The sequence below is a fragment of the Hemiscyllium ocellatum genome, chromosome 32 (assembly GCF_020745735.1).
Source record: "Hemiscyllium ocellatum isolate sHemOce1 chromosome 32, sHemOce1.pat.X.cur, whole genome shotgun sequence".
In the NCBI taxonomy this organism is placed as follows: domain Eukaryota; kingdom Metazoa; phylum Chordata; class Chondrichthyes; order Orectolobiformes; family Hemiscylliidae; genus Hemiscyllium; species Hemiscyllium ocellatum.
This window is the reverse complement of record NC_083432.1, coordinates 7355283-7379087: the sequence shown is the minus strand read 5'-3', so window position 1 is coordinate 7379087 and position 23805 is coordinate 7355283. Positions and strand designations below refer to the sequence as shown.

The 23805-nt window shown below is 43.5% G+C and overlaps 1 protein-coding gene across 1 annotated transcript in view; it reads right to left on the bottom strand.

Moving 5' to 3' along the window:
- The window catches only part of LOC132830739 (parathyroid hormone/parathyroid hormone-related peptide receptor-like), a 146233-nt gene that overhangs the window by 82296 nt on the left and 40132 nt on the right, over positions 1-23805 (bottom strand). Inside the window, exons 5-8 of the mRNA XM_060848577.1 lie at positions 20218-20328; positions 19089-19210; positions 16512-16606; positions 5646-5829 (exon numbers count right to left, since the gene is read on the bottom strand). Coding sequence (XP_060704560.1) covers positions 5646-5829; positions 16512-16606; positions 19089-19210; positions 20218-20328 — 512 coding nt within the window. The remainder of the gene's footprint in view (positions 1-5645; positions 5830-16511; positions 16607-19088; positions 19211-20217; positions 20329-23805) is intronic.

The window sequence follows — 23805 nt, the reverse complement described above, 5'->3', positions numbered from 1 at the left end:
TTGGTCTGATCCAGTCTCGCACCATTGAAATTAGCCTCTCCAATTAATTATTTTTCTTCTACATTGCTTCTTGATCTTTTGCATGACCAATCCTAACTGATATGAGACATCATTAGTGTCACTTAAATGTTCTCTTGCTGACATGAGCAATTTGATACATCTCATTCCCCATGGCAGAGCCATGAGTGCTTCCTTTGTCATTGGGCCAGAAACCTATTTACAGTCATGGAATCATAGAGACATACAGCACAGAAACAGACCCTTCGGTCCAACTTGTCCATGCCAACCAGATACCGAAACTAATCTAGTCCCATTTGCTAGCACTTAACCCATATCCCTCTTTACCCATCCAGATGCCTTTTAAATGTTATTACTGTTCCAGCCTCCACTACTTCCTCTGGCAGCTCGTTCCATAAATGCACAACCCTCTGCGTGAAAACGCACAACCCTCTGAGGTGTCTCGTTATATCTTTCCCCTCTCACCCCCTAGTTCTTGACTCCCCCAATCCAGGGAAAAGACTTTCTCTACTTATCTCATTCATGTCCCTCATGACTTTATAAACCTCTATAAGGTCACCCCTCAACCTCTGATGTTCCGGGGAAAACAGCCCCAGCCTATTCAACCTCTCCCCATAGCTCAAATCCTCCAACCCTGGCAACATCCTTGTAAATATTTTCTGAATCCTTTCAAATTTCCTATTCTTCCAATAGGAAGAAAATCAGAATTGCATTAAATATTCCAACTGTGGCCTAACCAGTGTCCTGTACAGCCGCAATATGACATCCCAACTCCTATAGTCAATGCTCTGACCAATAAAGGAAAGCATACCAAACACCTTCTTCACTATCCTATCTACATGCGACTCCACTTTCAAGGAGCTATGAACCTGCACTCCAAGGTCTCTGTTCAGCAACACTCCCTAGGACCTTACCATTAAGTGTATAAGTCCTGCCCTGATTTGCTTTTCCAAAATGCAGTGCCTCACATTTATCTAAACTCCATCTGCCACTCCTCAGCCCATTGGCCCATCTGATCAAGATCCTGTTGTAATCTGAGATAACCTTTTTCGCTGTCCACTACACCTCCAATTTTCATGTCATCTGCAAACTTACTAAGTCTACCACTTATGCTCACATCCAAATCATTTATATAAATGATGAAAAGCAGTGGATCCAACACCGATCCTTGTGGCACTCCACTGGTCACAGGCTTCCAATCTGAAAACCAACCATCCACCACCGCCCTCGGTCTTCTACCTTTGAGCCAGCTCAGTATCCAAATGGCTAGTTCTCCCTGTATTCCATGTGATCTAACCTTGTTAACCAGACTCCCATGGGGAACCTTGTTGAAGAAAATTCTGCTGATTACACTTCACAAACTCTTTTCCTGCTTTGCACTTCACATTATTACTCTCCTAATCTTTACAGAATACTCAGGATCCTCCTTATAATTTATTGCAATTTCCTTGCATGCTCTTTCCTCTAAATCTTTCCCAATAAGAACATTTCTATCCCTCAACCGATCTTATCAAAATCATTTTGCAGATGCTTTGTATCCACGTCATAACTTGGATTCTGATCTATCTTTATAATGTCAGCAAGTAATTAGTGTTACCTGCAATATACCAAGAGTGGGTGATATTAATGTGAAGGATTTAAATTAATATTGCAGGGCCGTGGGAACCAGGTGAGAATATCAGAGAATACCACCAGAAAGTTTATCCTTTTGAATATGCTTTATAGAACATAGAACAATACAATGCAGAACAGGCCCTTTGGCCCTTGATGTTGTGCCAACATGTGAATTGATCTAAGCCCATCCCCCTACACTATCCCATCACCACCCATGTGCTTCTCCAAGGATTGTTTAAATCTCCCTAATGTGGCTGAGTTAACTACATTGGCAGTGAGGGCATTCCACACCCTTACGACTCTGAGTAAAGAACCTGCCTCTGCCATCTGTCTTAAATCTATCACCCCTCAATTTGCAGCTATGCCCCCTTGTACAAGCTGATGTCATCATCCTAGGATAAAGACTTTCACTGTCTATTCCATCTAATCCTCTGATCATCTTGTATGTCTCTATCAAATCCCCTCTTAGCCTTCTTCTTTCTAATGAGAACAGACCCAAGTTCCTCAGCCTTTCCTCATTAGATCTTCCCTCCACACCAGCAAAAAGTGAGCACTGCAGATGCTGGAGCTCTTCCCTCCAGACCAGGAAACATCCTGTAAATCTCCTCTGTACCTTTTCCAGTGCTTCCACATCCTTCCCGAAATATGGGGACCAGAACTGTACACAATATTCCAAGTGCGACTGCACTAGCATTTTGTATACTTGCAGCTAGATATTATGGCTTCCGAACTCAATCCCTCTACCAATAAAACCTAACACACCGTATGCCTTCTTAACAGCACTAACCACCTGGGTGGCAACTTTCAGGGATCTATGTACATGGACTCCAAGATCTCTTTGCACATCCACACTACCAAGAATCTTTCCATTGACCTGGTATTCTGCCTTACTGTTATTCTTCCCAAAATGCATCAGCTCACATTTAATGGCATTGAACTCCATTTGCCACCTCTCAGCTCAATTTTGCTGTTTATCCAAGTCCCCCTACAACCTGCAATATTTTTCCACACTGTCCACCGCTCCACCAATTTTAGTGTCATCTGCAAACTTACTAACCCATCCACCTATGTTTGCATCCAAGTCATTTACAAAAATGACAAACAGCAGTGGTCCCAAAATAGATCCTTGTGGCACACCACTATTAACCAGACTCCAGGCTGAACATTTTCCATCAACCAGCACTCGCTGCCTTCTTACAGAAAGCCAGTTTCTAATCCAAACAGCTAAATCACCCTTAATCCCATGCCTCTACATTTTCTCCAACAGCCTACAATGTGGAACCTTATCAAAGGCTTTACTGAAGTCCATGTATACCACGTCAACTGCCCTACCCTCATCCACATGCTTGGTCATCTTCTCAAAAAACTCAATGAGATTTGAGAGACACGATCTGCCCTTGACAAAACCATGTTGACTATCTGAAATCAAATTATTGTTTGCTAGATGATTATAAATCTTATCTCTTATAATCCTTTCCAAAACCTTTCCTACAACAGAAGTAAGGCTCACTGGTCTATAATTACGTGGGTCATCTCTACTGCCTTTCTTCAACAAGGGCACAATATTTGTAATCCTTCAATCCTCTTGTACTAAACCTGTAGATAATGACGACTCAAAGATCAAAACCAAAGGCTCCAACACCTCCTCCTTAGCTTCCCAGAGAATTCTCAGATAAATCCCATCCATCCCAGGGGACTTGTCTAATTTCACTCCTTCTCAAATGGAGAACACCTCTTCCTTACTCACCTCGATCCTTTCTAGTCTAATATCTCATATCTCATACTTCTCCTCTACAATATTCTCCTTTTCCTGAGTGAAAACCGATGAGGAATGTTCGTTTAGCACCTCTCTGATCTCCACAGGGTCCATACACAACTTCCCATTTATGTTTTTGACTGACCCTATTCCTACCCTAATCATCCTTTTATTCCTCACATACCTATAGAAAGCTTTCCTTGATTCTACCTGCTAAAGATTGCTCATGTCCTCTCTTCTATCTCTTTAAATCCTTCCGAATGAATTTATAACTTACCATCATCTCATCTGAACCACCTTGTCTCATCGACACATAAGCCTCCTTCTTCCGCTTAACAAGAGATGCAATTTCTGTAATAAACCACGGTTCCCTTGCCTTATCACTTCCTCCCTGCCTGACAGGGACATACCTATCAAGGACATGCAATATCTGTTATTTAAACCTGCTCCACATTTTGATTGTCCCCATCCCCTGCATTTTGCTACCCCATTCTATGCATCCTAAGTCTTGCCTAATCCCATTATAGTTGCACTTCCCCCATCGCTAACTCTTGCCTTGTGACATGTACCTATCCCTTTCCATTGCTAAACTAAACATAACAGAATTATCATCACTTTCTCCAAAATACTCACTACCACTAAATCAAACACCTGGCCTGGTTCATTACCAAGCACCAGATGCAGTGTGGCCTCCCCTCTTGTCAGCCCTTCGACATACTGAGTCAGGAAACACAGTATGTTGAAGGGCCTCCTGCACTCATTGAACAAAAACTGGTCTATCCGACCTACTAGAGTTATAGCATTTCCAGTCAATATTGGGAAAGTTAAAGACTCCATAATGATCACCCTGTTCCTTTCACTTCTATCCAGAATCGTTTTGCTAATCCTCTCCTCCACCCCCCTGGAACTCTGCAGAGGTCTATAAAAAACTCCCAGCAGTGTGACCTCTCCTCTCAGGTTTCTAACCTCAGCCCATACTACTCATCAAAAGTTCTTTCAGCCACCATTATACTATCCTTGACTAACAAGGCTACACGTCCCCCTCTCTTACCACCTTATCTGTTCTTAATGAAAGATCTAAACCATGGAACTGCAACAACCAATCCTGACCCTGCTCTATCCATGTCTCTGAAATGGCCACAACATCGAAGTCCCAGGTACCCATCCATGCTGCAAGCTCACCTACCATATTTCGGATATTTCTGACATTGAAGTAGACACACTTTAAACCTGATTGCTGTCTGTCAGCACATTCCTTTGACCGTGAAATCCTGTTCCTGTCCTCCCTACTCTCACTACACCTCAGGTTCCCATCCCCTCCCCTAGTTTAAACACCCTTATTTCTAACTCATTCTGTTATCTATTCTAACTCATCACTGCAAGGTAATGCAACTTTTTTTTATTATTCCCCTATTTGTATCTAGGATTTGTACCAAGGTACTTTGTACCTAAGATGGTGCCATGAGAGGCAACATTGTAAACTTTTAACTGTACTCCCGTACTTCTCTATGTGAGTACATGTGACAATAAAGGATATTCCCAAAATATTGGGAGAGACAGATAGCACTAGAATCGAGAATAGCAGGTTAATTAAGGGATCATTAAAACTTTCTAAATCAGGGATACGCAGTTTGGGTCCGCCATACACTGTCTGGAATTGAGGTAGAGGCAGGTTCAGCTGAAGCAGGCAAGAGGACATTACGGTCCGGGTTAGTGTTTTGGAGATTTATTTAAATGGAGACACGGACAAGGAACTTGTGGGGCCAAGGCAGGAGAATGCAGTAATGATGCTCAGAGAGCTGGTACAGACACAATAGGCTGAATGGTCTCTTACTGCAAGTAACACTTCTGTGATTGGGTTACTTGCTGCTCCTGGTCAGGTTTTGTCACACGACAAGCTTATTCAGAGATTCAGGCTTCAACTGCTGATAGTATTTTGCATATTAAATCAATGACAGTGTTCCTGAAATTGTTGACAAGGGTCTCCTGGAGTTGGCTGCACCTGGCCACTCAATGCCCACTCCATCTCCCGGAATGACACTATACACATCCTTTAATCCGAAGCCATTTTACTCAAGATGAAAGCCTAAACTAATTCCCTGTGTTAATTGCTCCACAGTTGAAGCCCTCAATCATCTTCAGTAGAACAGGATGCAAAGGAATGATGTACTAATTTCAGTGAAGAAGAGATTCATTTGCTATTTACTTATTGCCGGGTGTGTGACAGAGTTCCGACTGTGTGTGTGACCGCACTTACAAACTGACGCTTGTCCTCATGGAGAGTGGCTACGTCACCCATTAAATCTTCAACTCTGAACTCCAGCTCATCCGCTGCAGAGTCTGAATAGACCACCACATCCTTGACAAAGATGCTAATAGCTCGGCACACAAACGAAATGAAGAGGTGCATGTGAATGTAATTTCTGGTACAATGCAGACGCCTGTGTGAAGGACAGAAGTGCCGCATGATTAAACCCAGGCCAGGGGAAGGGTTTTTTTACATCCACACCCCCCCCCCCTCAAGAAACCCAATCAGTGAATAATAGAACTGGATCCAATTTTTGTACACTTCAAACATAGCTACCCTTTCGAGGAATGCACCTAATCTAGCATTCACTGAAACTAGGTGCAGAAGTGGGACACAGAGCTCTTCAATCCTACACTGCCGTCCCATATGACCATGGCTGATATTCTAAGCTGCCATTCCATATGACCATGGATATTCTGTACTGCCATTCCATATGACCTTTGCTGATATTCTGCACTACCGTTCTATATGACCATGGATATTCTGTGCAGCCATTCCATATGACCATGGCTGATATTCTGTTCTGCCATTCCATACGACCATGGATATTCTTCCCTACCATTCCATATGATCATGGCTGATATTCTGTACTGCCATTCCATATGACCACAGTTGATGTTCTATTTCAATACATTACTCCTGCTTTCGACCACCACCTCCTGACACCTTTCATATCTAAAAATGTATCTTTCTTTTTAAAACATTCCAGACCTTCTGTGGTTGAGAATTCCATAGGTTCACTTCATTTTGAGTGAAGAAATGTTTCCTCATATTGGTCCTAAATGGTTTACCCTCTAACCTGAGACAGTGTCCCCTGTCCAATCTCCCCTATCAGGGAAAACATTCTATCTGCATCAAGTCATCCAGCCCTGTTAGAATGTTATATATATCAATCAGATCCCCTCTCAATTTTCTAAACTCCAGTTAAACCAATCTCCCCTCCTGGGCCAGTCCTGCCCATCCCCAGTATCATCCCAGTGAACCTCCACTGCACTCCCTATATCCTTCCTTTGATAGGGTGACTAAAACTACATGCAATACTCCAGTTGTGATCTCACCAGGGCCCTGTATAACTGCAGTGAGACATCCCTACTTTTGAACTGAAATCCTCATGCAATGAAGGCCAACACATCCTAACTGCTTGCTGCACCTGCCTCTCTACTGTCATTGACTGGTGTATACATCCACACTTCTAATAGAACACCACTCATGATTCCAGGGATGGCAGAACTGATGTAAGAGGAGAAACAATAACACTTTAATAAGATGTAGGAGCAGAATTCTGCTATTTGGCCCATCAAGTCTGCTCCACCAATGAACCATAGCCAATTATATGTTCAACCCCATTCTCCTGCCTTCTCCCAATAACATTTGATCCCTTTAGGATTCAAGAATCTATCTATCTATTAGTTTTTTATTTGTTTGTGGGATTCAGGTGTCACTGGCCAGCCAGTATTTATTGACCATATCCAGTTGAAGGTGGTGGTGGTGAGCTGCCTTCCTAAATCACTGCAGTCCACCTGCTCTGGGTTGACCCATGATGCCTTTAGGAAGGGAATTCCAATTAGGGAGGGAAATGCAGTCAATGATTTGTGCTCCATACCTACTGTAGGAATAAGTTTCACAGATTAACGACCTCCTGGCTGAGGAAATTCCTCCTTATCTCATTTACAAAGGGTCATCCCTACACCCTGTGGCTGTGCCCCCTGGTCCTAGCCTCTCCCATTAGTGAGCCAAGCCTCTCAGTAGTCTATTAGTTGCAATGAGATCTCCACCTATTCTTCTAAATTCCATCAAGTCTAGACCCAGAGTCCTCATATAACAAAACCTTCATCCCTGGAATCATTCTTGTAAATCTACTCTGGACACCTTCCAAGGCCAGGTATCCTTCCTTAGATATGGGCCCAAAACTGCTCACAATATTCCAAATGTTTTGACTAGAGCCTTATACAGCCTCAGTACTACATATCCTCTCAAAATAAATGCTAACATTGCATTTAGAGTCATTAGATTTGATTACTTAGTGTGGAAACAGGCCCTTTGGCCCAACAAGTCCACACCTACTCTCCGAAGAGCAACCCACCCAGACCCATTCCCCTACATTTACCCCTTCTCCTAACAGTACTGGCAATTTAGCCAACTCACCTAACCTACACATTTTTGGACTGTGGGAGGAAACCAACACAGACACAGGGAGAATGTGCAAACTCCACAGAGACAATTACCCGAGGCAGGAATTGAACCCGGGTCTCTGGCTCTATGAGGCAGCAGTGCTAACCACTGTGCGACCATGCCGCCCACAAAAAAATGCTAGCCTGAAGCCGTGAATTAGTAGCCCAGTGACATTACCACTACACCAATGCCTCCCCAAAGAGATGTACAGCATGGAAGCAGACCATTCAGTCCAACTTGTCCATGCTGACCAGATATCCTAAATAAATCTAGTCCCATTTGCCAGCACTTCGCCCATATCCCTCTACACTCTTCCTATTGATATATTCATCCAGATGCCTTTTAAGTGTTGTGAATTGTACCAGCCTCCACCACTTCCTCTGGCAGCTCATTCCATACATGCACTGTATGAAAAAGTTGCCCTTAGGTCAATTTTAAAGTTTTCCCCTCTCACCCTACACCTATGCCCTCTAGTTCTGGATTTCCCCACCCCAGGGAAAAGACCGTATCTATTTACCCTATCCATGCCCCTCATGATTTTATAAACCTCTATATGGTCATCCCTCAGTCTCTGATCTTCTAGGGAAAATAGCCCCAGTATACTCAGCCTCTCCTTGTACCTCAAACCCTCCAGCCTTTTAAATCTTTCCCGAACCCTTTCAAGTTTCACGACATTATTCCTGTAGCAGTGAAAGCAGAATTGCATGCCGTATTCCAATAATGGCCTTCCTAACTGCCACGTTAACCTTAAGACAATCCTGAGCTGGGACCTCTAATCCCTTTGTGCTTCATATTTCCAAAGTCTTTCTTTACTTAGAAAATTGTCTATATCTCTAGTCTTCCTGCTAAAATGCATAATCTCACACGTTTTCACCTTTTCTCATTTGCCACTTTATTCATTGTCCAAGCCTGTCCAAATCCTTATGCAGCCTCCCCACTTCCTCAACATTCACCTTTATGTCATCTGCAAACTTCACAACAATGCCCTCCGTTCCTTTGTCCAGATCATTAATGTATAACGTGAATAGTTGTGATCGCACAATAGTTGTGGTTCTGAATCCTGCAGAACTCTACTAGTTACTGGGTGCCATTCTGAAAAAGACCCCCTTATCTCCATTCACTGCTTGAATCATAGGATTTAGAAGAACGAGTTGGGATGGGAACTGGAACAACAGGCCAGTAAGTGCAGGGATTGAGGACAAAGTGAGACTGAGGTATGCATAGCGCAGAGTACAAGCAGGCAGAGGGAAGTCATGGGGCTCAGAGGGACTGGAGGTTGGGAGTGCATTGACTTCAATGCAAGAAACGTAACAGATAAGACAGATGAACTAAGAGCATGGATTATGGCCTGGAATTATGATGTTATTGTCATTACAGAGACGTGATTAAAGGAGGGACAGGACTGGCAGTTCAACATTCCAGGATGTCACTGTTTTAGATGAAACAGAAAGGGAAACAAAAGGAATGAGGGAGCAGCATTGCTGATTAGGGATCACATCACAACTATGTTGAGGGATCTTGCAGTGAGCCCAGGAATAGGAAGAATCTAACCACAATGTTCGGAGTTTTCTATAGACCTCCCAACAGCCAACAGGAGACAGAGGAGCAGATATAAGTCAAATATTAGAAAGGTGTGAACGAAACTGGATAGTTGTGGTGAGTGACTTCCGACCTACCAGAGAGTATCCCACCCAGACCCATTCCCCTATCCTATTGTTCTACATTTACCCCTGACTAATGCACCTAACCTATGCATCCCTGAACACTATGGAAATATAGCATGGCCAATTCACCTAATCTGCATAACTTTGGACTATGGGAGGAAACTGGAGGACCCAGAGGAAACCTACGCAAACACGGGGAGAACGTGCAAACTCCACACAGACAGTCGCCCGAGGCTGGAATTGAATCAGAGGTCCCTGGTGCTGTGAGGCAGCAGTGCTAACCACTGAGCCACTGTGCTGTCACATAGTTTTATATGGGAAAGGTCATGTCTCACCAACCTGATTGAATTTTTTGAAGAGATGACAGAGATAATTGATGAAGGAAGGGCTGTGGATGTAGTTTATATGGACTTTAGTAAGGCATTTGATAAAGTCCCATATGGCAGATTGGTACGAAAACTAAAATCAAATGGGATTCGGGGTGAGCTGGCGAGATGGATACAAAACTGGCTTGGTCATAGAAGTGGCAAAAGGGTGTCTTTCAGAATGGAGACAAGTAACTAGAGATGTTCCACAGGGAAGTGTCTTAGGGCCTTTGTTGTTTGTAGTATATATAAATAATGTGGAGGAAAATGTGGGTGGCTGATTAAGTTTGCAGATGACATGAAGATTGGTGGAGTTACTGATAGTGCCAATGATTGTGAAAGGTTACAACGGGATATAGATAGATTGGCAACTTGGGCACAGAAATAGCAGTTGGAGTTTAATCCAGACTAATGTGCAATGATGCATTTGAGAAAATCAAATTTAGGTGTGAACTATACTGTAAGCAGTAAAACCCTTAGGAACATTACCATACAAACGGATCTGGGTGGGCAGGTCCACAGACGGCCAAGGTGATTAAGAAAGTATATGACATGCTTGCCTTTATCAGCCAGGGCATGGAGTACAAGAGTTGGCATACCCTATTGTAGCTATATAAAACCCTGATTAGGCAGCATTTGGAGTTTTGGGTGCAGTTTTAGTCGCCACACTACCAGAAGGATGTGGAAGCTTTGGAGACAGTGCAGGGAAAGCTCACCAGGATGTTGCTGGGCCTCGAGGGTATTGGCTATGAGGAAAGGTTAAAAAAGGTTAAACAGTGATAGTTTTCACTGGAAAGACAGTGACTGAGAGGAGACCTGATAGAGGTCTACACAATTATGAGAGGCATAGATAGGGTGGATAGTCAAAGGCTTCTTCCCAGGGTTGAAGTTTCAATTACCAATGGGTAACAGGTTCAAGGGGAAAGGAGGACAGGTAAGGGAAATGTATGAGGGATGTTTTTCACCCAGAGCGTGCTAGGAGCCTGGAACACAGTGCCAGAAGAGGTGGTTGAAGCAGGTATGTTAGTGCCATTTAAGAGGCATCTGGATGGTTACATGAATAGGGAGGGAATAAACATGGGTAGAAGGTTTGTTTTTTAGTTTAGTTAGGGCATGATGATTGGTACAGGCTTGGAGGGCCAGATGACCTGTTTCTGTGCTGCACTTTCCTTTTGTTCTTAGTTCTTCTTTTGGATCCCTTGGAAACCTATAAAATTCAAACAGGTCTAGACAGGATAAGTGCAGGAGGAGGTTCCTGATGACCGGCAAGTCACAGTTTAAGGAAATGAGATAGATAGTGAACATAGAAAGAGATAAGGGTTGGGTTAAATCATATGTATGTAAATGCATGAAGTACCATGGAACAAAATTGAGGAACTGGAAGCAGAAATTGATCTAGGAGAATATAACATAATGACATTGACAGATATGTGGCTCAAGCCAGAACAGCATTGTCTACTTAACACCCCAGGTTATAGCGATTTTCGTAGAAACAGGATGGATATAAAGGGAGGTGTGTAGCAGTCTTGAACAAGATTTGTTACTGAATTAGAATCTATACAGTTAAAGGTGAAAAACAAGAAGGGAGTAGTGATCTTTTTGGATATTTATTAGAGACCTCCAAATAGGGGGAGGATGTAGAAGAGAGCATTTATAGGCAGATTATAAAATTCTGCAGGACAACTGGGTAATTAGTGATTTAAATTACCTTAGAATAGACTGGGGAAAAAGGTACAAGGTATGGATGGAAGGGAAAAGCATTCCCGCTATGTGTGTAGAAGAACTTTCTGGAACAGTGCACTTCCAGTCCGACCTGGGATGGGGAAAGTCCGAGGAAATCCGGTAGGCCAAGTGGAAAACATCAGAGTTGGGAAGCCTTTGGGAAATAGCAATCGTAACATATTAAATTTCAACTTGCAAAATAATAAAAATCAGTTAATGATTAAGATTCCAGACTGGAAAAGAGTAGATTTTGGTGGTATAAGAATTGACTTGGGGTAAGTTGATTAGAAATTCATTTTGGTAAATAAAACAGTGGATCAAAATGGGAAACGTTCTAATTGGTTGAATCAGATGCAAAATAATTACATTCCTATGGGAAATAAATATAGGGTATCCAAAGCTTGATACTCTGGATGACAAAGGATATTGATGAGAAAATGAGGAGGATAAACGAGGCATGTGTTGCATACCAGAATAATACTGACAATAGAAATCAGGAGACGTGTCTTGAATACAGGAGAGAGACGAAGGCTCATGATGAGGAAGGCTGAAAGGAAATATGAGGAAAGGATGGCAGGCTGAGCTAAAACAAATGGTAAAATGTTCTTCAAACAAATTAATAGCAAAAGGTTCCTGAAGGACAGAGTGGGGTTCATAATGAACAAGCAGAGAAGCTGCTCACTGAAGTAAAGGGTATGGCAGAGGTACTAAATGAGTACCTTGCTTCTGTCTTTACCAAAGTAGAAGATGGTAACAATGGCTCCAGTTGAAGATGTGGGCGTTGAGCAGCTGACCAATACAGTGATAGATAATGAAGGGGTAGTAAAAAGGCTGGCAGCACTCCAGGTAGAGAAGTGGCCTGGCCCAGACAAGATGCAAAATAGACAAGAAAGAGGCTGGAAGAACACAGCAAACCAGGCAGCATCAGGAGGTGCAGAAATCAACGTTTCGTATGTAACTCTTCTTCAGGATTGGTGGTGGGTGTGGGGGTTGCTGGAGATAAAGGGGATGGCAGGGGCAGGGTGGTGAAGTGGGGATAGGTGAAGATAGGCAGACGGTTCGACCTGGTTGGTCAATGGGAGGAATGAATCCTGTAAGTGGCTGAGAGGAGCAGAAGGGAGGGAGAGGGGCTGGAAAGGGAGACAGGGAATGGAAAGAGAGGTTGCTTGAAATTGGAAAACTCAGTATGGAACCCTCCAGGCTGCAGGATGGCCAGGCAGAAGATGAGGTGCTGGTCCTCCAATTTGTGGCAATGGTGGAGGCCAAGGACGGCTATGTAGGAAAGGGAGTGGTTGTGGGAATTAAAATGGGCGATAAATTGGAGATCCAGTTGGCCCCTGCGGGCCCAGCTGAGACGCTCAGCGAACCGTTCCCTAAGTTTACAATTAGTCTCCCCAATGTAGGGAGGGCCACATCAATAGCACCTGATGCAGTAAATTGGAAGAGATTGGCAGGTTGCCAGGTGAACCTCTGTTTCACCTGGAAGGATTGTCTGGCCACCTGGATGGAGGTGAGGGGGGTGGTGTACCGGCAAGTTTTGCATCTTCTCCGGTTGCAGGGGAAGGTACCTGGGGATAACTGAGTGGCGCAAATTAAGGACTGTCGAAGGGAATGGTCCTTGTGGTAGGCAGAGAAGGGTGGGGAGAGGAAGAGGTTCTTGGTGGTGGAGTCTAGTTAGAAAAACACTGGCAATTGCAACTAGACCCCACCACCAAGTATTCTTAAATACTTCCACCAATTCCAACTACTCTCCCATCCAAACCCCCCGAATCCCCAGGTACCTTTCCCTGCAACCAGAAAAGGTGCAAAACCTGCTGGTATACCAGCCCCTTCACCTCCATTGCAGGCCCCAAACAGTCCTTCCAGGTGAGACAGAGGTTCACCTGCTTCTCTTCCAACCTGGTTTACTGCATCAGGTGCTCCCGATGTGACCTTCCTTGCATTGGGGAGACCAAATGTAACTAAGGGAATGTTTCACTGAGCATCTAAGCCAGGCCCAGTCACTGCCCATTCTAATTCCCCTTCCCACTCCCTTTCCAACATGACCTCCTCCATTGCCACAATGAACCAAACCACAAATTAGAGGAATAACACCTCATCATCTTCCTGGGCAGCCTACAACCCGGAGGACTCAATATTGAGTTTTCCAATGTCAAATAATTTCCCTTCCCTTCCCCCAACTTCCTTACCCACCTCTGCCTCCCCCCCACCCCTCCCACTTCCATTCCTCTCAGCCACCAACCAGATTCATTTCTGCCATCGATCAACCAGGTCATGCCCTCTGCCTATCTTCACCTATCCCCACTTCGCCACCTGGCCCTTGCCACCACCTGCCTTTCTCTGCAGCACCCCTTATACCCACCCCCAGTCCTGAAGAAGGGTGACACCTGAAACGTGGACTTTTGCATATCCTGATGCTGCCTGGCTTACTGTCGTTTTCCAGCCTCCACCTGTCTACTTTGGATTCCAGCATCTGCAGTTTTTTTTTAGATTAGATTACTTACAGTGTGGAAACAGGCCCTTCGGCCCAACAAGTCCACACCGACCCGCCGAAGTGCAACCCACCCATTTACCCCTTACCTAACACTACGGGCAATTTAGCATGGCCAATTCACCTGACCCGCACATCTTTGGACTGTGGGAGGAAACCGGAGCACCCGGAGGAAACCCGCGCAGACACGGGGAGAACGTGCAAACTCCACACAGTCTGTCGCCTGAGTCGGGAGTTATTTTTTGTCTCTAACCAAATAGGATGCATCCTAGATTGCCGGCAGATGTAAAGGAGCAAATTGTGGAGCCATCGGCATAAATTTTCCAGGCCTCTCTGAACACAGGATTAATCCCAGGGGACTGGAGTGAATATAACACTTTTTTAAAAAAAGAGACAAAGGATAACCCAGGAAACAGCAAACCTATCATTTGACATCAACAGTGTGAAAACCAGTGGAGGCTAGAATACAGGTAAGGTAAATATACACAGAAAAATAAGTTATTAGACAGTCAATATGACTGAGCTGAAAATGTGTTGCTGGAAAAGGCAGCAGGTCAGGCAGCATCCAAGGAACAGGAAATTCGACGTTTCCAGCATAAGCCCTTCATCAGGAACCGATGCGGCTTATGCCCGAAATGTTGAATCTCCTGTTCCTTGGATGCTGCCTGACCTGCTGCGCTTTTCCAGCAACACATTTTCAGCTCTGATCTCCAGCATCTGCAGACCTCACTTTCTCCAGTCAATATGACTGTCAAGATCAGGTTGTGTCTGACAAATTAAATGAATTCTTTGATGAGGTGACAGAGGTAGTGCAGTGGATGTTGTAGATTTGGACCTTCAGAAAGCATTTGACATGGTGTCACATTGGCAGATTAAAATTGTTTGGGATTGATAGGTCCTTGGCAGCTCAGATTAGAAGCTGTCTAAAGACAAGAGACAGAGGGTAGGTATAGATGGGTATTCCTCAGAATAGAGATGATGTAGAAAAGGGGTTCTGCCGATCAGTACTGGGACCCTTGCCTTTTCAGATTTATATAAACAGTTGGGAGATGGGTCTTGAAGGCAAAATCTGTAAATTTTCAGATGATACTAAGTTAGGAAGAATAGTGAATTGTGAGGATGACATCAAGCTGCTTCAGAGGGGCATCTAAAAGTTGGCCAAATGGGTAGACACCAGACAGATGAAATTCAGTGCAGAGAAACCTGAGATAATGTATTTTGTAGAAGAAACAAGGAGGAAAAACACAAGCTCCATGGTCCAACTTTGAGAGGAATACAGGAGTAAAAGGATGTCCATGATTCTCTTAAGGTGGCTAGACATGTTGATACATTTGTTAAGACTTGAAGGATCTTTGGGTTCTTAATAGAGGCATAGCAGAGAAAAGCAATGACGTGATGCTACATCTCTACAAGTCATCAATCAGACCACATTTGGAATAATGTGTTCAGTTCTAGGCTTTATTTAAGGAAGGATGATAAAGCCCTGGAGAGAGTCCAAAGACAATTTACTAGAGGGATATCAGGAATGAGAGAATTTAGATACAAGGAAAGATTAGAGAATTCTTTGGAACAGAAGAGATTTAAGAGGCAACTTTAATGATGCGTTCAATATGATGAACAATTGTGTCAGCATCAAGAAGGATATTGTTTCCACTATTTGGTATGCCAGTAACTTGGGGTCACAATTTTCAAGACTGTCAGCAATAGAGCTATGAGTGTGCTGAAGAGAAATATCCTTACTCAGAGTTGTTAGCATTTGGAATGCACTGCCTGGGAGGTTTCAAAAGAGACCCTGATATTTATTTGAAAGTGAAGTTAGATGACCATAGAAATAGGGTTCGAGAATGGGTAGCTCTTTCGAGAGCTCAGAGATACATGGGGGTCAAATGGCCCCCTTTTATACTGTAAATACTACAATGTTTATGATTTAGAACTGAGCTCGAGAGAAAGATCTTCACCCAAAGAGTAGTGAGCCTGTGGACTTCTCTGTCACAGAAAGGGGTGGGGGGGCGGGGAATATGAGAGGGGTGATTGAAATAGGACTGGGATATTGAACGACATTTAGGCTTCTAATTTGCTGCTATATGGGATTTAAGCCTGGGTTCTGGTGTGGTGCATTGATGCCTCTGTTTTATGACAGCAGTGTACTTCCCCTCAATGTGAGTGTGACTCCTGATCCATACTGTCCCCCAATCCCTACCCCCAGTCTATTCCCACCACCACACCTCCCCCCCACCACTCCACAAATCCCCCGCTCCCTCCATCACATCCATCCCACCTAGGGCCACCCACCCACCAAGATGGCTCTGTTCATATAGTGCCTGAGAAGCAGAACATTTCAACAATGAAGAATTCCTGCTAAAATACAGTCTGAGGTGTGAGGTAATGACCATATTCTTACTTGAAGTAACTGAGTATAGAGACAGCAGCCAACAGCGAGACCAATGAGATGGAATATCCCACCGTGTAGATCAGGTGGAGACGCTCAAATACTTCCTGAGGGGATAAATGAGAATCTTGGTGTGAGAGTCTTGCACAAAGTGAACAACTTCAATGTATTTCCAACATTATAACTCAGCATTTATCACTAGTTCTATGCCAAGGCCCACACTCCCTCCCACCAGACAACCAGGGGCTGCATTTTCAAACTGGTGTTAGGATCTCCTCACATGAATAATTTCCAATTCCCTAACTCAACATGGTGTCAGTATCAATGATGCAACTAGTTTTCAAATGTGAAGGACTTAATCAGCTGGGGTGGGTGCAGGAAAGGCTATGGCCATGGAATGTCTGTGGGTGTGGTGGGTCTCTGGGTGTGGTGAGTTTGTGGGTGTGGTGGGTCTGTGGGTGTGGTGAGTTTGTGGGTGTGGTGGGTCTGAGGGTATGGTGTCAGAGCATTGGGTTGTCTAGATTCAAAGGCCATTCACTGAGAATATGGCACAGTATCAAACAGGTCCAGGCATCAATGGGCCATACCTAGTTGCCCTTGAGAATGGTAGTGAGCAGACTGTAGCAGTTCACGAAAGCTATGTGTTTTATGTAGACCCATAATGGAATTCCAGGATGGAGTGTGGATTGGATGGGAACTTGCAGGTGGTGGTGTTCCCATGTATTTATATTCCCTGTCTTTCAAGGTGATAGAGGCTTGGAAGGTACAGTCTAAAGAGCCTAGCTGAATTTCTGCAGTAGATGACAAACAATGCAGCCACTGTGTATTGGTGGTGAAGGGAATAAATCATGAAGGTGGTTGGATATGGTGCCGAAAGGCAAACTGTTTTGTCCTGAATGGTGTTGATTCTTGATTGTTATTAGAGCTGCATTTATCTAGGCAAGTGGGGAGTATTCTATCACACTCTTGACTTGTGCCTTGTAGATGGTGGATAGGCTTTGGGGAGTCGAGAAGTGAATTATACACTATAGGATTCATATTCTCGTAGCTGCTTTTATCGCATTATTTGAGGAATTGCAGAAAGAACTCACTATTGTGTAATCATTGGCGATCATTTCCACTTCTGACCATATAATGGACAAAAGGTCATTGATGAAGCAGAAAAACTTAATTAGGGCCAGGATCCTGCCCTGAGAAGCTCCTGCAGAGATGTCCTAGAACTGAGATCAATAATGAAGTTTACCCTCCGTCCCGTGTTAGGGTTCCTTGAAGTCATTCTTGACCAAATACTGCTTTGATACCAAGGGCTGTCACACTTACTTCACCTCTGGAATCAGCTCTTTTGTCAATGTTTGAAACAAGGCTACGGTCAGGAGCTGAGTGACCCTGGCAGAACCCAAACTGGGTGTCACTGAGCAGGTACTGCTTGATAGCATTGTTAATAACACTTTCCAACACTTTACTGATGATTGAGAGCAGGTTAATGAGGTGGCTGTACAGACTCTGCATTTGGAAGGCAGGAAACAGCTGGAAGAGGTTCCATCTTTTCAGGTGTTGTATCTGTGCAAGAACTGCTTGCCTATAGTTGCAGCTAATTCTGGAGCAGGTATCTACGATACTTAGATTAGATTACTTACAGTGTGGAAACAGGCCCTTCAGCCCAACACACCGACCCACCGAAGCACACCTACATAGACCCATTCCCCTACATTTACCCCTGCACCTAACACTACGGGCAATTCACCTGACCTGCACATTTTTGGACTGTGGGAAGAAACCGGAGCACCCGAAGGAAACCCACGCAGACACGGGGAGAATATGCAAACCTCACAGAGTCAGTCACCTGAGGCGGGAATTGAACCCAGGTCTCTGGCACTGAGAGGCATCAGTGCTAACCACGGTGCCCCTTCCAGCTGAATTCAAACTGTCCAGACATTGACTTTGTCTAGGCTTCAATGATAACTCTGGACTGATTGGGACATTCATTTATAAATCAATATATCGTCTCATTTCTAATCCTTATTAATATATCTCCCTAAGCTGCACGGTAGCACAGTGGTTAGCACTGCTGCCTCACATCAATAGAGATCCGGGTTCAATTCCCACCTCAGGCGACTGTCTGTGTGGAGTTTGCACATTCTCCCCGTGTCTGCGTGGGTTTCCTCTGGGTGCTCCGGTTTCCTCCCGGTGCTCCGGTTTCCTCCCACAGTCCAAAAATGTGCAGGTGAATTGACCATGCTAAAATTGCCCGTAGCGTTAGGTGAAGGGGTAAATGTAGGGGAATAGTTCTGGGTGGGTTGTGGGTCGGTGTGGACTTGTTGGGCCGAAGGGCCTGTGTCCACACTGTAAGTAATTTAATCTAATAATAAATATAAGTTCCTTTTTTCTGCACATTTCAGATGTCATTCTAGACTCATGTCCATTCATTCTATACCACTTTTACTATAACTGGATGTTGTCAGTATTTATGCCTTTGCTGTATCTGGTACTTATAGCTAGTTGTAAAGTTTGTAGTAGAGTTGAAGATTTGGCTAGTAAATAAACAGTAACTCTTGGTTAAATGAGTAATGTTGCTTATTTGTTGTTTACCTTATGGTGCCAATGGTCAGGCTTCAAGAACTTGGTGCACTCTGTGTAGTTTGCCCAAGTTCTGTTAATGCTGGGGACTAACTCCCAGTCCCCATGTATGTTGCACTTGCGATAGGCATTACCTGCCAGGACAAAGGCAACATTTAGATTTATGTTAAAAGATTCCACCAAACACCTTGCAGCAGCAGTCCTGCAAACACCTCATGGATCCAGTGGCTCTCCACAGCTAGATCCAACACTGTTCATAGAAACTTCTAGCTGAATTCAAACGGTCCAGACATTGACTTTGTCTAGGCTTCAACAATAACTCTGGACTGATTGGGACATTCATTTATAAATCAAAATATCAACTCATTCTAATGCTTATTAATATGTCTACCTAAGTTCCTTTATTCTGCACATTTCAGATGTCATTCTAGACCCATGTCCATTCATTCTATACCTCTTTTACTTTCTATTCACTCACCAGGGCCTTCTCTCCTTTTCCCTGCCTTTGATGCTATACCATGCGTACGTCCTTTCACTTCTCTTTCTCAGTCCCCCAAACCCCATCAACCATCATTTTCCCTCAGCTTTACTGCTGCCCTGTTGCCTTTGAACAGTGGTTGGGAGGTTGGATATAATAGATCACAGGCAGAGCAGTCAGAGTGGGAACAGAGTCAAAGGGGGGCTCACAATCCTTCAACTGTCTTCAACAAAATCTTAGACATAAAAAAGTACATAGGAAGTGTTTGATCAGTGACTATTCTTCTTCCCTTAACATGTATAACAAAAAGTGCACACAAAGGATTAAAAGACCATTTTTAGACCAAATTCTGCACTAAAGTCCCAATCATCCAACATTCCTGCACATGCTGCCCTACTTTGATTCCCAGTACTCAATACTTCAACTCCAAATTTTCATCTCTGTAAGCTCCTCCAGCCTTGCAATCCTCAGCAAATACACACTTGTCCAATTCTCTCTATTGTACATTCCCCATTCTTTCACTCACTGTCAGTATTACAGAGAATGTGATTACATTCAGTGTGAGGAGTCAGTGAAAGCAGACAGTATGAATAGTCAATGCGGACACAAAGTGTAAGTCAGTTTTAGCAATCAGTGTAAGCAGACTGCAGTCTGTGTAGTTACCTTGGTGGTTAAAATCATAAATATACTCAGGACAGGAGACCGAGACGCTCTTGTTGGGGGTCCCCAGGGGCCAGCACACGATACCATCCCACTCAGGCCTGCAACTGACACCTGCATAGACACAAAATAGAGCAAACATTATCAAACATTTCAGCAAGTCACAGATTAGTAAACAATCAAGGTGCAGTGAAAACCATGAGAAAGGTAGGGGAAGCTCCCACCAATATCCTCAGCTTGTTTTAAGAGAAACACAGCACCTGGAACTGCAGTGAAAACAGAAATCCTGGAGCTGCTTCGAGAGAGTGGTCACTGCCCCATTCACTAACTCCACAAATGGAAGACTCAAGCAGCCTGAGGCTCCATGCATATCCATGCAGGTGGTGTCTTACCACCCAATACACTATCTCTCCCTCCCGAACCATCTTGTTCATTCAGATAGTTCCAGCTGAAACAGCTGCCTAACTCACAAACATTCCCTTCCCTACTCATTTTTCTTTATTTCTCTGAAGCTCGACACTAATCTGAAGGAAGTGGTTTGATCAGAAATCCTCAGGACACATATAAACTTCCAGTCCCTCTACCACCAGTGTATAGAGCCAATAGTCTGTGTGGGCAAATTTAATAGGTTACAAACAGCATTGGGATGCTACAGATTTAAATAGCTTTACAAAAGAATAAGAATAAATAAATATATTGAAGAAATAGATGGAGAAATAAAGATTGAAAAAGATTCAATGTCAAATAAGACACAGGATTAGACATCTTGGAGAAAACAATTCTTAAGGCACAGAATTGCTTTAAAGTTAAACAAAGTCTGAAGCTGAACAAATGAATACATTAGTATTCAATAGATTCTATATTGGATGGTTTTATAAATCACCAACATACGAAAGGAGGCACAGATTTATATGAAGAAATTCTAACATATTTTGGTAATTACTTCTATGTAGGAACAAAAACATTCTTGGATGATTAAAGTTCAACAGAAATGTTCAATTTTCATGGATACAGTTACAATGATTTCTATAGATAGTTGAAACAGTGACTAAGGAACTTTGAAATCAGAATTCATATGAGACGGAATACTTGTTGGAATTATTGATGAATCATCAGGTTTCTTATAGTCCAAGGAAAATTTAAATTTGGAGAACACTACATAAGTCATGCTGCATGCAGAAACAGAAGGGCTCAGATAGATCCTGAGAGAGGTTTGCAGTCCTTTATCAAACTTGCATCAGGAACAGTATTTAATTTTGTGTCCAAATCTTTTGAAGATTAGCTACTGTTTATATTTGGTTGACATGGACTCAAGTAAGTGGTTTACATCTTTTTGAATGGAGGTCTTATACTGATGGTTCTCCCCCACAACTTCTGCGTGGTTGAAAGATGATGATCAGCATTTGATCTTGGACTGTCACTATATATGATGCAGCTGTCCAAACCCAGGGCCTTTGCCAGTGGGTTGCCTCAATAATTTTAGTATTAAATTCTCACCTCTAATTCTATTGTCTAATTGTCATTATGATAACTGAAACTGTATCCTCAATTAACATCATTGCCACCAACCATGCTCCTTCTTTAACATGGGGTTTGGATTCATCAATTCATAGAGCACAGAAACAGGTGAGAGTAACTGCCTCCACCACCCTCTCAGACAAAACCTTCTATATTTCCACCATCCTTTTGGTGAAGTTTCTTTTTCTCAGATATCCTCTAAATCTCCTCATTGGGGTGGCACGGTGGCTCAGTGGTTAGCACTGCTGCCGAACAGCGCCAGGGACCCATGTTCAATTCCAACCTTGGGCAACTGTCCGTGTGGAGTTTGCACACGCTCCTCGTGTCTGTGTGGGTTTCCTCCGGGTGCTCCGGTTTCCTCCCACAATCCAAGGATGTGCAGGTTAGGTGAATTGGTCAAGCTAAATTGCCCATAGTGTTCAGGGATGTATAGGTTAGGTGCATTAGTCAGGGGTAAGTATAGGACAATAGAATAAGGGAATGTGGCTGGGTGGGTTACTCTTCAGAGGGTTGGTGTGGACTTATTGGGCTGAAGGGGCTGTTTCCACACTGTAGGGATTCTAAGTTCTAAGTTAAACCACTTGCTCCTGACCTTAAACTTATGTTCTCTGGTCTTATTATTCTTATGATTTACCCCTTTATGCCTCTCATAATATTATATCCCTCATTCAGATGCTCCCTCAACTTCTTTTGCTCCAGGGAAAACAAACCCAGCCAATCAAGTCTCTCCTCATAACTGAGACTGGGGATACCTTTCTGGTGAATCTCCTCTGCAACTGTTTGGTGCAGTCCTGTCTTTCCGCTAATGTGCCAGTCAGAACTGCACACAGTATTCCAACTGTTTACCTCCATTCTATGTCTCAGCCAATGAGGACAGGCCTCTCATAAGCCTTCTTCACCACCTTGCCTACCTGTGCTGACCTTCAGGAACTATGGTCTTAAAACCAATGTCCCTTTGTTCTTCAGTACTTCCTAGAGGCTTACCACTTATTGTATATATCCTTCCCTGTTAGACCCTCCAAAACACATCACCTCACACTTATTAGGATTACAGTCACCCATTCATTGAGCATAGAAACAGGTGAGAGTAACTGCCTTTGCTTGCCTGCCCAATTTACAGTCTGATCAGTATCAAACGTAAGCCTCAGACCACCCTCCTTACTGTAAACGACACCAGCAATTTTCATGTCATTTGTCATCTTATGAATTAAACATTTTTGATCAACATTTGTTATGGATCAGACCAAAACAGCTCTCTCTATATATAAACTACTAATAATAAATAGTTTCAATATAGTAATAGCACGGTGACTCAGTGGTGAATTGGCAATGTTAAATTGCCCAAAGTGTCCAGGGATGTGTAAGTTAGGTGCATTAGTTTAGGTAAATATAGGTTAATAGGGTAGGGGAATGGGTCTGGGTGGGTTACTCTTCAGAGGGTTGGTGTGGACTTGTTGGGTTGAAGGGCCTGTTTCCACACTGGAGGGATTCTATGATAAACACACCCTTGGGAAAGGCAAATTCATTAAAACAAATTGCCTCACATGCAATTCTAGCAGCAGGAAGAGAGCCCCAGCTTTAGCTGTAACAGAGAGAGGAACAAGAACTTCCATATCCAGCTTCAAGACCCCAGGAACTGCAGAAAGCGCAAAACTAAACATCCTGGTTCTGTGGGAGCTCGACCCCACCCATTCAGGTTACTTCTATTGTTCCAATTTAAAATAAAACAAGGCCAACTTTAATAGGTTTGAGCAGACTGCTTATCACCTGTCTCAGCCTTTCTTCAATAAAAGAACCAGAATATAATATACCGCTTAAAGTCATAGTATCGTCATATATCCAAGTCATTAATATACATAGCAAACAGCAAGGGTCACAGCACTGATCCCTGTGATACACTGCTGGTCACAGGTTTCCAATCACAAAACAATCGTCCAATCATACCCTTTGCCTCCTTTTGCAATCCAATTTTGGATCCAGTTTGAAAACCTTCCTTGGCTGCCATTGGTTCTTACCTTTTGCACACATTTAGGACCTTATCAAAGGTCTTACTGAAGTCCGTTTAAACCACAT